Here is a 12596-nt window from a genome sequence, read left to right as displayed (position 1 = left end):
AATGCACAGACGTGATTGGCTGAGTGGTATCACGTGGGATGGTTCTAAATACATGCAGTTGGTCTGTGCGTTTCCTCATCTACACTACAAACAAAAAGTTAAGGATATTTTTAATTTGTGGGCTTTTTTTCAGTTGGGAGTCTTGCACAGCGCTTTTTACTTTTCTGTGTGTGAACTGAATTAAAACACATTTTTTTCATGACCAGACATAGTTTTATTTACAAATGGCAAAAATGACCAAAAAAATGACCAAAAATAAATGAAATATCCTTAACTTTTTTGTTTGTAGTGTACTCTACTATAAGCTGCGCTGGTTACAATAGAAGCGCTCCACCACCGGCTCTAGGTCCAGGTCCACCTGTGACCGCTGGTATAGTTTCTTATTGTCAACATTTTGTATTGGCGGTGGTCCGAACGGGCCAGGCTGTAAAACATGGGACCAGTGCCAATGTGAAGCCCAGATAATATCACATGTCAACTGTTTAATGCTGTGTAACGGAACTCACCTTGAATTCTTTAAACAGATCTGGGTGCCTATCTCGAATGTGCTTTGCTAGGTTCGTGGTACCCCCCCACCCCCCACCCCTTGTTTGAATTCTGCGGTGGCAGCATTTACACAGTGGCTTATGCGTGTCCATAACCACATCATGGTCGTCTACCTGAAATACCTCCTTCCACACACGACTTTTGGTTCTTTTTTGTCCATTAGACGAGGCGTAGCTTTAGCTGCAGCTGTGTCCATTCTTTCATGAGCAGCTACACCTGCTGCACGTATACTGTCGGCGCATACTGACCCCATCAATTCCGGAAGAGTAGTTGTCTACCTATAGTAGGGCTGTGCAATTAATTGAAATTCAATTACGATTTCGATTATTACACTGAATGATTACAAAAATTATGTAATCGAGAAAAAATGATTATTAATTTGAGTTGTTTTAATTCACGTGCATGAAAGCTACCATGAGCTGCTCTGCCTCACCCCACTCTAAGCTACTGCTGCCAGCTAGCTGGCAAGTCCACCCCGAGGAAAGTTGTACCTAGCGGCCTTGAAAAATGGCAGGAGAATCACAGCAGAAGTGCTCGGTAAACAAAAAAGGCAAGTCATATTCAATTGTATGGAATCACTTTGGGTTTGATGAAGACGACGAAGAGCAAAAACGCATCACGTGCAAAAAGTGTTACGTAGTTGTGTCCGCACCGACCGGTAACATAACAAACCTTTTTAACCATCTAAAGTTTAACCACCGCGACCTTTATGATAATCTTATGAAAAACCAAAACACAAAACAACCACTCGGTCTACAACTTCATAGCAATGCAATCTTCAGTCTCTGAATCTCTTTACGCTGCAACTCCCGCATTAACCTAACTCTAACCCGTATAACCCTAACGTGCGTATTCTATAGATGGCTGACGTATACAGAAGGCCTGAACTGAAACCTCACAGCACGCCACTGAATTTACTATGTTTCATACTACATTGAACATACTTGAATTTATAATTTGCACTTGACATGAGTTATATATATATATTTTTATTGCTCCAGTTCTATGGCAAGTCTATAGCAGTTTAATTACAGTGCGCTATTTGTTTACAAAAGGAAACATACTTGAATTTACAGTACACTTACTTGCATTCAAAGATTTTTTTTTGTTTCATACAAAAGTGAACATACTTTGTTTTAGTGGTTAAAAGCTTTATTTATGTTTAAAGAGTATATTTTACATTGTTTTGCAAGAAAAAAAATAAACAACTTTAAGGTTAACATATAATTGTTTTTAATAATCGTGATTTCAGTTATTTGTAAAATAATTGTGATTATTGTTTTTTCTATAATCGAGCAGCCCTAACCTATAGTATCGATTCTTACATTTATTTAAAAAATGAGTATCGACAATTCTTTTTTTTATCATAGTATCGAATGGTATCATGAGTATCGGTTCTCATGACATCCCTACTTCGTATAACCTGATATGAAAATGTACAGAACATTCTCAGTAGGGGTGTAACAGTGCACTTATTTGTACCGATTTTCCCGTTTCAGTTTGGGGCCTTCGATACAATACAGAGGTGTACCGAACAAATACATGTAACCTATGTGAAGAACGCAAACACTCAGGAAGCAGGATGGACGCAAGCAGAACCCATGTGCAGAGTTTTCCCTATATACATTCAGCAGTGGAGAATTCTCAGCACCACTGCAAAAAAAACCCCAAAACATAACAACAGAGAGTATAACAGAGGCACAGAAGTCGGGTAGGACATTCGAAGCATGAAAAGTTTCAGTCGGTTTTTGGTTTGTTGTAACTTTGTGCCACAAAACAGTCCACGGGTTCCTCTATAATGAAAAGGTTTTTATTTTTTAACTCAAGTCGGCAAAATCCAGTAAACCTGCTCCTCTTCTCCTTCGCCGTGCCTCTGCTGCGGTGTCACTGTGAGGTCACATTCACAGCACCACAGGGAATACTGTGAGGCGTTCAAAAACACTCCGTAAATTACAGTGTTTGCCATCAACGAACATTGAACATTAAAAAATACAAAAATACGTAATGTGGGGTGCCTGTTAATGCACAAATGACTGAATAATATTTTTTAGAAATTACAGAGCACACACCCCTATACCCCCCCCCCCCCCCCCACTTCACTGGTCTCCTTCACCGTACCGAAAAGGTATTGAACTGAATCTGCGTCCTGGGCTCCACCCCCCACCCCCCCATAGCCATATTAATTTAAATTGATTCATATAAACTCAAAACAGATAGTAACTGACACAAATACATTATTACAAATATTAAATTATTTAACTCGTATTGTGGCTGCCTCCGCCGCTACCGCCACCACTATAATACTAGCAAATTAGGCTACTGGTATTATTATTATATATTTTTGTATTATTACAACAACTCTCCCCCTCTCTTTTTCTCACTTTCATTCACACCCCCCTCTTCCCCTTTTCCCTATCGCCCCTAACCAAGCTATATGGTTTAGTTGCTATTTACGTTTATGATCTTTTTCATTGTAATATAACGTTGTTGTTGTTTGTCAATACTCTGTCGTTGTTGTTGTTTTTTGTTTGTTTGTTTATTTCTTTTAGTTTCCCTTTGTTTATGTGTTGTTTTTTTCTGTCCACATTGTCTTGTTAACTATCACTAATTTAAAAAAAAAAAAAAAAAATGTATCGAACGGAAGACCCCTGTACCGAAAACGTACCGAACCGAAATTTTTCTGTACCGTTACACCCCTAATTCTCAGCTATCAGTAGATTAAAAACTCATCTATACTGGAACACTGTGATGAAAACATTGGGCCTTGAAGCTTAAAAATTAGAATTCCGATTTTGAAAATAAGTGAAATAACTTGTGAAAACGCACCTTTACTATGTGTAAATGGAAATGTGGAAATTGATTTAGCTGTTTGTTTTGTTCTCAAAAGTAGTGTAACGTGGAAAAATAACCAAATAAATAGAATAAACGCCTAAAATAAAAAAAAAAAGTTTTTCAGTAAAATTGTAACTAATAATAATAAGTAATAACATCTTAACTAATAATAATAAGTTGCATAGAAAGCGCTCACCAATGGAGGCTTAGAGAAGGGGGGATGCTGCCTTCAGGGACCAATCAAAGGCTTTGTAAATCTCTAAACTCACCCGAGATAAAACACACGTCTTCTACACAAAACAAAGACGTGAACTGATATATATTATTTCTATGCATGTTTTCTTGGCAGATATATTAATAAAGGGCTGATTTCTAGGGGCTGCAGCCTGTCTCTGCTCACAGAAACATGCATCTGAACATCCACTGAGCAGACTGTGGTTAAAGTTAGTGCAGATATTCATGTTCCCTAGAGGACAACTCCCTGGGCTTTTGGCAGCGCTCCCGTCACACACAGGTCAGAACCATCCAGACAGTTTACTGTAGCTCAGAAGTATACATTCATGTGTGAAAATTCTCTCAACACAAAACATTTGCACAGATTTAGCATTTCCACTTTAGTTGCTAATTAGAAAATCCACTAAAATGAGCTAATTATGCATAAATATTGAAGTTTAGAAGAATCTATATGGCATTTAATGATAAAATTAAATGTAGTGTTTTAATTTTTGGATGTATTTTTAAGAAAACTGCGTGTTTGCAGTGGCTGCTGTCATAAAGAAACATACAATATACTGCAATATAAGTAAATTAATTAGTGAAGTTATAATGACCACATTCATTTCTCAGTCTCTGTATTTAGATACAATTTGGATATATGTGACGTATGTGCAGTGTGACCTCCCTTTGCACTTATCATGTCATATAAGATTTAGTGCATTCATTTTCTGATGTTTTATACCAAGTTTCATTCAACACGTCAGATGTTTACGGTGGCCCAGAGGTGCAACAGCCCAAAAAATTATCCACTATAAGAAAAAAAAAAAGAGAACAGCCCAAAAAATTATCCACTAGCCCAAAAAATTATCCACTATAAGAAAAAAAAGAGAACCGCTCAAAAAATTATCCACTAGCCCAAAAAATTATCCACTGTAAGAAAAAAAGAGAACAGCCCAAAAAATTATCCACTATAAGGGAAAAAAAAGACAAAATCCCCCAAAAATTTCCACTATAAGAAAAAAAGACAACAGCCAAAAAAATTATCCACTAGCCCAAAAAAATATCCATTATATATTTTTTAAAATAACTTTATTTCTAGCGCACCAATCTCAACTTTTGGTGGGTTATTTTGTTAGCCTTAGCCACATTAGCTGAAGGCCTTGAAAATTTTCAGCCTATGCTTTTATTTTTTGTGGTGGCCTTAATTTTAAAGCAAGAGACCTTTTGGGTAAACAGCGCCCCCTTAATTGAAAAGGTGGATGATGTTTTTTTTTCTTACAGTGGATAATTTTTTGGGCTGTTTGTCTTTTATTTTTTCTTATAGTGAATAATTTTTGGGGGGCTGTTGTCTTTTTTTTTCTTATAGTGGATAATTTTTTGGACCAGTGGATAATTTTTTGGGCTGTTCTCTTTTTTTTTTTTTCTTATATTGGATAATTTTCTGGGCTGTTCTCTTTTTTTTCTTATGGTGGATAATTTTTTGGCCTGTTCTCCTTTTTTTTCCTTATAGTGCATAATTTTTCGGTCTGTTCTCTTTTTTTATTATAGTGGATAATTTTTTGGGCTGTTCTCTTTTTTTCTTATAGTGGATAATTTTTTGGGCTGATGTCTGTTTTTTTCTTATAGTAGATAATTTTTTGGTCTGTTCTCTTTTTTTCTTATATTGGATAATTTTTTGGGCTGTTCTCTTTTTTTCTTATAGTGGATAATTTTTTGGGCTGCTGTCTTTTTTTCCTTATAGTGAATAATTTTTTGGGCTGATGTCTTTTTTTTTTCTTATAGTGGATAATTTTTTTGGTCTGTTCTCTTTTATTATAGTGGATAATTTTTTGGGCGTTTGTCTTTTTTTCTTATAGTGTATAATTTTTTGGACCAGTGTATAATTTTTTGGGCTGTTCCCTTTTTTCTTATAGTGGATAATTTTTTGGACCAGTGTATAAATTTTTGGGCTGTTCTCTTTTTTTTTTCCTTATAGTGTATAATTTTTTGGGCTGTTGCACCTCTGGGCCACCGTAGATGTTTCTAATGGTTTGTGCATCTTATTGTCATGAGGTCACACTAAATAGTCACTTTAACATTTACAATCCATTTAGTTGTTTGTTTTGTGTCTTTTACAGCTGTGCACATATTTCCTGTATTTTCTGGTTGTACCTGAAGAAAAGAGAATGAAAACTAAATATGTATGTTTATAATAACCCTTCAGAAACAACAAAGCTAAAGGTAGATCTAAGACTTTTGCACAGGACCGTACATTAAAGGTAGGGATGTATAAATCTGAGGAAATAAATACAAATGACACATATTGAGGGACATTTAATTTCACCATTAATTTTATAGTAACATTAGTACAGGTTTGATTTGACAGGAAATCAGTGGGATCTCTATAATGTGTCTAATTATGTCCGACTGTTTCTGTCTTATAATTTAATCATGTTTTTAGATGTAAAGCACTTTGGTCTTCTTCATGTTGTTGTAAAGTGCTATATAAATAGACTTTGATTGATTTTGATTGATTGATAATTATGTTTCCATTAGGTTATTAAAGTGATGGGTCATGGTTTTCGAGTATTGGGGTAGTTGTTATGTAATTAAAAAATAGATTAGTTCAATTTCCAGTGTTTCATTATTGCTGTGTCTCTTAAAAACATCATACATTGTTTTGTTTTTTTTGTTTTTTGTTTTTTTTTTTAATCCGGTCCATGAGGCGTAGTGGAAACAGCTCCCAGTGATGAATGTTTGTGAGAATATGAGTGTCTACATGACTTAGGACTGGACCAACTGAGTTACTTTATTCATGTTAAACTTGTACAATAATACAAATGTAGTGCACTTCAATTTTCCCAAGCTTTGCAGCTAAATTTTGACTGAACTAAGCTGTTTTCAGGACAGCAGAGTCTAATGTAAAGCAGAAAATGACCCTGGACACAAAGTTCATCCATGTGTATCCATCTTTTGCTGTCACACAGGCTGCAGACGTTCGCTCATTCTTCAGTGTTTTGACTTGTGGCTCCTCTATTCAGTCCATTCTAGCTGTATTTTTTTTCTTTTTTTCTGTTTTTTTTCTTATAGTGAATAATTTTTTGGGCTGTTTGTCTTATTTTTTCTTATAGTGAATAATTTTTGGGGGGCTGTTGTCTCTTTTTTTTTTCTTACAGTGGATAATTTTTTGGACCAGTGGATAATTTTTTGGGCTGTTCTCTTTTTTTTCCTTATAGTGGATAATTTTTTGGTCTGTTCTCTTTTTTTATTAGAGTGGATAATTTTTTGGTCTGTTCTCTTTTTTTATTAGAGTGGATAATTTTTTGGGCTGTTTGTCTTTTTTTCTTATAGTAGATAATTTTTTGGACCAGTGTATAATTTTTTGGGCTGCTCTCTTCTTTTTTCTTTATAGTGGATAATTTTTTTGGGCTATTGCACCTCTGGGCCACCGTAGATGTTTCTAATGGTTTGAGCTGCTTATTGTCATGGGGTCAGGGGTCACACTAAATAGTCACTTTAACATTTGAGGAATAATAGACTCAACAGTCTTCAAACAGCTGAATGATTATTAAATGGTGATTTACAGGAGATATACCTGCTATGGAATTAATATTCAACAGTGACGTCATCTGATAAAATATCAGGTGGTAATAATCCCCCTATATTTGACGATATTTGACTATATTTGATGGGCTTTAATGTCTGTCTTTAGTGTAAACAGTTGACAAGTTGCTTCCACAGACTTCACTGTGTTTCTACAGTTGCTCATGTTGGACTTCTCGGAATCCTTTTTGATCTGTTTCATCGTACATGGAATCCTTTGTTGAGCTGAATTATTGGTACCCCCCCCCCCCCAACACTCTAGCAGCAAAATCATTGGTTGAATTCATACCGAATTGGGTTTATAGATTGCCAGTGATGCAGAATAGATGTCATTACATTTTGGGAAAAATAGGTCGAAGTTAAAATTTTTTTAATGAACTTTTTAAATCTTATTTTTTCCATTTCCTTATAATGGGCGAAATTTCACATGTCTGTAGCTGCAAAACTACTGGGTGAATTCATACCAGATTGGGTTTATACATTGCCAGTGACCCAAAAAAGATGTGGTTATATTTTGGGAAAAGTAGGTCAAAGTTCAAATTTCTTATGAATTTTTAAAATCTTTTTCTCCTCCCATTTACTTTTAATGGGCGAAATTTCTAATGGCTATAAAAACATCAATTTTGTTTCAATTTACTTCAAACTTGGCACATATATAGAGGCGATTGATATGCTGACATCAGCACATGCATACACGAGGACATCAGCTGGATTGATGCCAAAATAAGCTACAATATGTGCGAGGGGCGGGGTTTGTTGTGCCTGGCACCACTTGTTACATACTATGTTTATGGTTAAAACCCCCTTAACTGAAAAGCCCAAAACAAACAAAGCAAACGCCGCTGAGGGTTTTTAGATGAGTGCAGTGGTGCCATTTCTTACTTCACCACTAGATGGAGCTACATTTTACACACTGGACCTTTAAATAAGACCATCAGTACTTTTACATGCACATCTTCGACTCTGGCTCGACTAAACCATTTAATTGGACTAATGTCACTGTCCCAGTCTACATGCACTGGAGTATAATCGATATATTGTTGAAATCATCTCACCTCTGGTATGATAGGTGGTGATATGCAAACTTTCAGCTTGTTAACCTACACTGTCACAGACCACAACAATAGTCAACAGCGAGCTAGCAACTTAGCAACCGAGAGGTAAACTATCCCCACAATAGACAATGTTAGATAGTTTACATAGCCAGGGTCATTAAAAAGCATTAAAAATCATGAAATAGATTTTGTGAAAATTAAGGCCTTAACCCATAAGGATCAAGTGTGACATTTGTTGCACTTAACAAATGAATTTTGAACTGTTCTTTTGCAGTTTATTACCGCATTTATTGCAATATTACCTTCTTTTTTTTGGGTGGGGGGTTGTTGAAAATCAGGTGTTTTCCAACATTTAGTTTACTAAACATGTAAATGTTCATAAAAGCTCAGAGTAAAGTTGAGGATTATTATATCAAAAATAGAGGAAAGTGAAGAAAAAGGGACTTTTTCAGTAAAATGCATCATTAACTGAACATAAATCAAGTGTCTCCATCCGCTGTCATTGATCCAACTCCATGAGTTTCACTGGTGAAACAATGTTGTAGAAGATGACAGTGTTTCCATGTTCACTACAGAGCCTCTGAATGTCCAAATGGGTCATAACTGATGACCATGAAACAATGACAAACTGCATTTTAGACCAATTATTTACATGCATTGATAGGATTAGTGGATCAACAGATATTAAACAGTTTATATCAGCAGATGATTTTGGTAGTGGTGGATGTTTGGGTCTTTATAGGTTAAATGGCATTAAGAAGCATTAAATTTCATGTTCAGAGGCATTAAAAAATTAAATACACTTAATGGAAAAAAAGCATTGTTATTCACAATTTATTTTAATTATGTAAAGATTTAATAATTTTGATGAGAAGTATGGTGTGATGATTGACAGGCAGAACCCTGTAATTGGCTACTGTTTATGGCCGATGCACAAAGTCACAACACCGGATGCTTGGAATGCAATGTGCTGTGAGCGTGCTCATGCTGTGGCAAAAGAGCGGAGGGAATATGAGCAAATGTTTGAAAAATGGGAAAATGCATGTTTCAGCAGAAGTGATTGGAGGAGGGACAATTCAGAACCTGGTTAAAGCCTGTCGACTCTAAACCGTATGTATATATAAACTATATGTAAAACTGCGGACGACACGGTGGTGCAGTGGTTAGCACTCGTGCCTCACAGCAAGAAGGTCCTGGGTTCATTCCAACACTAGTCGACTGGGGGTGGACCTTTCTGTGTGGAGTTTGCATGTTCTCCCCGTGTACTCCGGCTTCCCCCCACCATCCAAAGACATGCACTGATAGGTTAATTGGTTAATCTAAATTGCCCATAGGTGTGAATGTGAGAATGATTGTTTGTCTCTATATGTTCAGCCCTGCGATGAACTGGTAAAATGTCCAGGGTGTACCCCGCCTTCGCTCGTAAGTAGCTGGGATAGGCTCCAAGCGACCCCCGTGACCCTAGTGAGGATAAAGCGGGTTCAGAAAATGAATGAATGAATGTAAAACTGTATCTGCAGTTGGATGTGGGCATTAAATTTGTTTAAAGTGGCATTAAACAGGGCCTTAAAAAGCACTAAATTAGATGTGCTGATACCTGCAGAAACCCTGATAGCGTATTTTCTGTTTGCTGTACTTTTAGTGCAGATGAGATGCATGATGTTTGTCTTCCAGGTCAGGATTTGTTGCAGAGCTCTTGCACATGTGCAGAACACCTGGTCCCGTTCCAGTCCGACTGGTCTGTTTACATACACGAGCAAATCGACTTTCAATTTTATTATGTAGGCATGTTAGTCCGACTAGCCCGTCAAATTTCCATGTACTTTTAAAGTCCAGTTTTAGTCGGATTAATGCAGTAATTGTTTGAACTCTCATGTCAACCCACTCTGTGAATGTTTCTCAGTATCAACAATGAACACTTTCTACTGTGCAGCAGCGCTCCAACACCCAGCGACACAACACAGCCCTTAAAACAAACACACAAAGCGCTTCCTCTTCATCCTAAAACCACAAACACCTGAGTGCGACCGTGACCCCCTCCTCCTGCCCTTTAACCCCCCCGCTCTGACCTGCTTGTGTGGATTTCCTGCGGGCTTTCTTGATGTCTTCCTCAATCTTGTTGCTGAGTTTTATCTCCAGCTGCTGAGTCTTCAACTCCAGCTCCTTCTGTCTGTCAGCCAGAGCTTTGCGAGCCTGATGATGATAAGGGACTGAAGTCAGATGCACAATCACATCTCACAGCTGCACATAAAGAATCCATGTTTTATTTATGTCGAAGCACAACAACGGTCTGCTGGGCGAGTTTACGGACGCACATTTTTCTCTTAAGACTTCTGAAAACAAATATCTTCTGATTAAAGGGATAAACATTTCGCAGGTTTTTCAGGGGGTAAAACCTGCTTCCATTCATCATGATGATAATGCCGTCTGCCGCAGACTTCTTCAACATCCATCCATCATTCATTGTTGAAGCTGCCTCACAACGGCCGACATAACCACTATCTTACTTCCTGTCCTGCTCACTTCACTGTCAGATGAATTTATCAGACAGAAAACGGTTTTGTCCCTTAACGGAGCCAACCCTGCTCAGATGACAGATGATGTGAGACAGATTTGCAGTTGCCTTTAGGCTTCAGCCAATTGCTTTTCATTGTACGTATACAAAAAAGCAGGAAACATTCCAGAGACGGGAAACAGCCGTCTGCTTAGGGAAGAGAAGTGGAATTTTAATCACCAGCGACATGATTCCTGAATTTCTGAGCCTGCCAAAGCACAAGGACAGAGCTGCATAGCTTTAGAGTTTCTGTTCATAGGTTGAAAAAGCGCTTTTCGTCCATACCTTCTCCACTGCTGCGTAGCGGCCGACCAGCTGCTTCCGCAGGTCTGCAATGTGATGGTCAAACCTCTTCATGTCCTTCTTAAAGTTCTCTCTGAAGGTCAGAAAGGGTTTCTCTACTTCACTTTGGAGCTGAGGAAAAAAAGACAAAACAGATAAAGTTTAAGACTAAAAGACATGAGAATATTTGACACTTCTTTACCACTAACCCAGTTTGTTTTATTAGTATCATAACAGCAGAGACTGGACTTAAAGACTCCTCTAAAAAAAGCTTCAGCAGCAGTTTTTGTGACACTCATTCTTTCTGGGAACACTAAACTATGGTTAGTCTTAAACACAAGAAATATGAGTCCGATACAGATTTTATTAGCCTTCATTTGAGTTTTTGTTTTTAACGTGACCGAGTTTAACTCAAATATGATCAAAACCTTCAACATAAAACCACTTTTGACCTAGTGACAATATCCAGATAAAGGACCAATACCAAAAACTACAATTAATACCCCCACCCCCCGAAGAGGAGGCAAAGGGTATTGTTTGTGGTTTGGTTTGTTTGTTAACACTATAGCAGCAAAACTATTGGTTGAATTCATACCAAATTGGGTTTATAGATTGCCAGTGACCCAGAATAGATGTCATTATATTTTGGGAAAAGTAGGTCAAAGTTCAAACTTTTTATGAATTTTTTAAATCTTTTTTTTTTTCTTCCATTTACTTATAATGGGCGACATTTCACATGTCTGTAAAAACATCTATTTGTTTCAACTGACTTCAAACTTGTCACATATATAGAGGCAACTGACATGCTGACATCAGCACATGCATAGACACGATGACATCAGCTGGATCGATGCCAAAATAAGATACAATACATCCAAAGGGTGGGGTTTGTTGTGCCTGGAACCACTTTGTAGTTTTTTGTCGTGTTGGTATTTTTGTTTTTGATATGTGTATTATTGTCATGAAATGGACAGAGTTTATTTTTGTTTCTGATATGGGTATTATTGTTATGAAATGGACAGGTTTTTTTTTTTTTTTTTTGGATATTGGTATTATTAAAGCTACAAAATGGACAGAGTTTATTTTGATGTGAAATGCTGTTGCAAAATACACAGTCTATCCTTGATATATATAGTATTTTTGTGTTTTGTCCATAGTTAGAATTTAGTCTGATATGTGTAGGATTTTGAGTTACTTATGGAAGTTTAGGGTAGGTAGAAGGATGGGGTAAGGGGACGGGAGATTATAAATTAAACTTCATCCCACCCCTTTTCGATTGTTTTCCTTTTATATAATTCTTTTTGTGGTTTGGTTTTAATGTTATATCCAAAATAAATAAACAAACTAAAGCACAAGACTAAACTGATCTTGTAAAATATTTTGGACAAAATCTAAGTCTGGAAAGTCAGATGGAAAAAGAAGATTTACTGTAACATTAATGAGTATTATTTGTGGCAAAGATAATGAAATTGTATCTTAAGTGTGTATCTGATTTTTGATCCAACTAACTTAAGCAACAACAGGTTTAG

General features: G+C 36.7%; 1 protein-coding gene across 2 annotated transcripts in view; it reads right to left on the bottom strand.

Annotated features, from left to right (window-relative positions):
- The window catches only part of gas7b (growth arrest-specific 7b), a 186272-nt gene that overhangs the window by 24708 nt on the left and 148968 nt on the right, over positions 1 to 12596 (bottom strand). For both annotated transcript variants that reach the window (XM_030122641.1, XM_030122642.1), the window contains exons 10-11: positions 11071 to 11199; positions 10301 to 10424 (exon numbers count right to left, since the gene is read on the bottom strand). In XM_030122641.1, coding sequence (XP_029978501.1) covers positions 10301 to 10424; positions 11071 to 11199 — 253 coding nt within the window. The remainder of the gene's footprint in view (positions 1 to 10300; positions 10425 to 11070; positions 11200 to 12596) is intronic.

The sequence above is a fragment of the Sphaeramia orbicularis genome, chromosome 19 (genome assembly GCF_902148855.1).
Source record: "Sphaeramia orbicularis chromosome 19, fSphaOr1.1, whole genome shotgun sequence".
Classification (NCBI taxonomy): Eukaryota; Metazoa; Chordata; class Actinopteri; order Kurtiformes; family Apogonidae; genus Sphaeramia; species Sphaeramia orbicularis.
The sequence above is the reverse complement of the archived record's forward strand: the minus strand, read 5'-3'. Positions and strand labels throughout refer to the sequence as shown.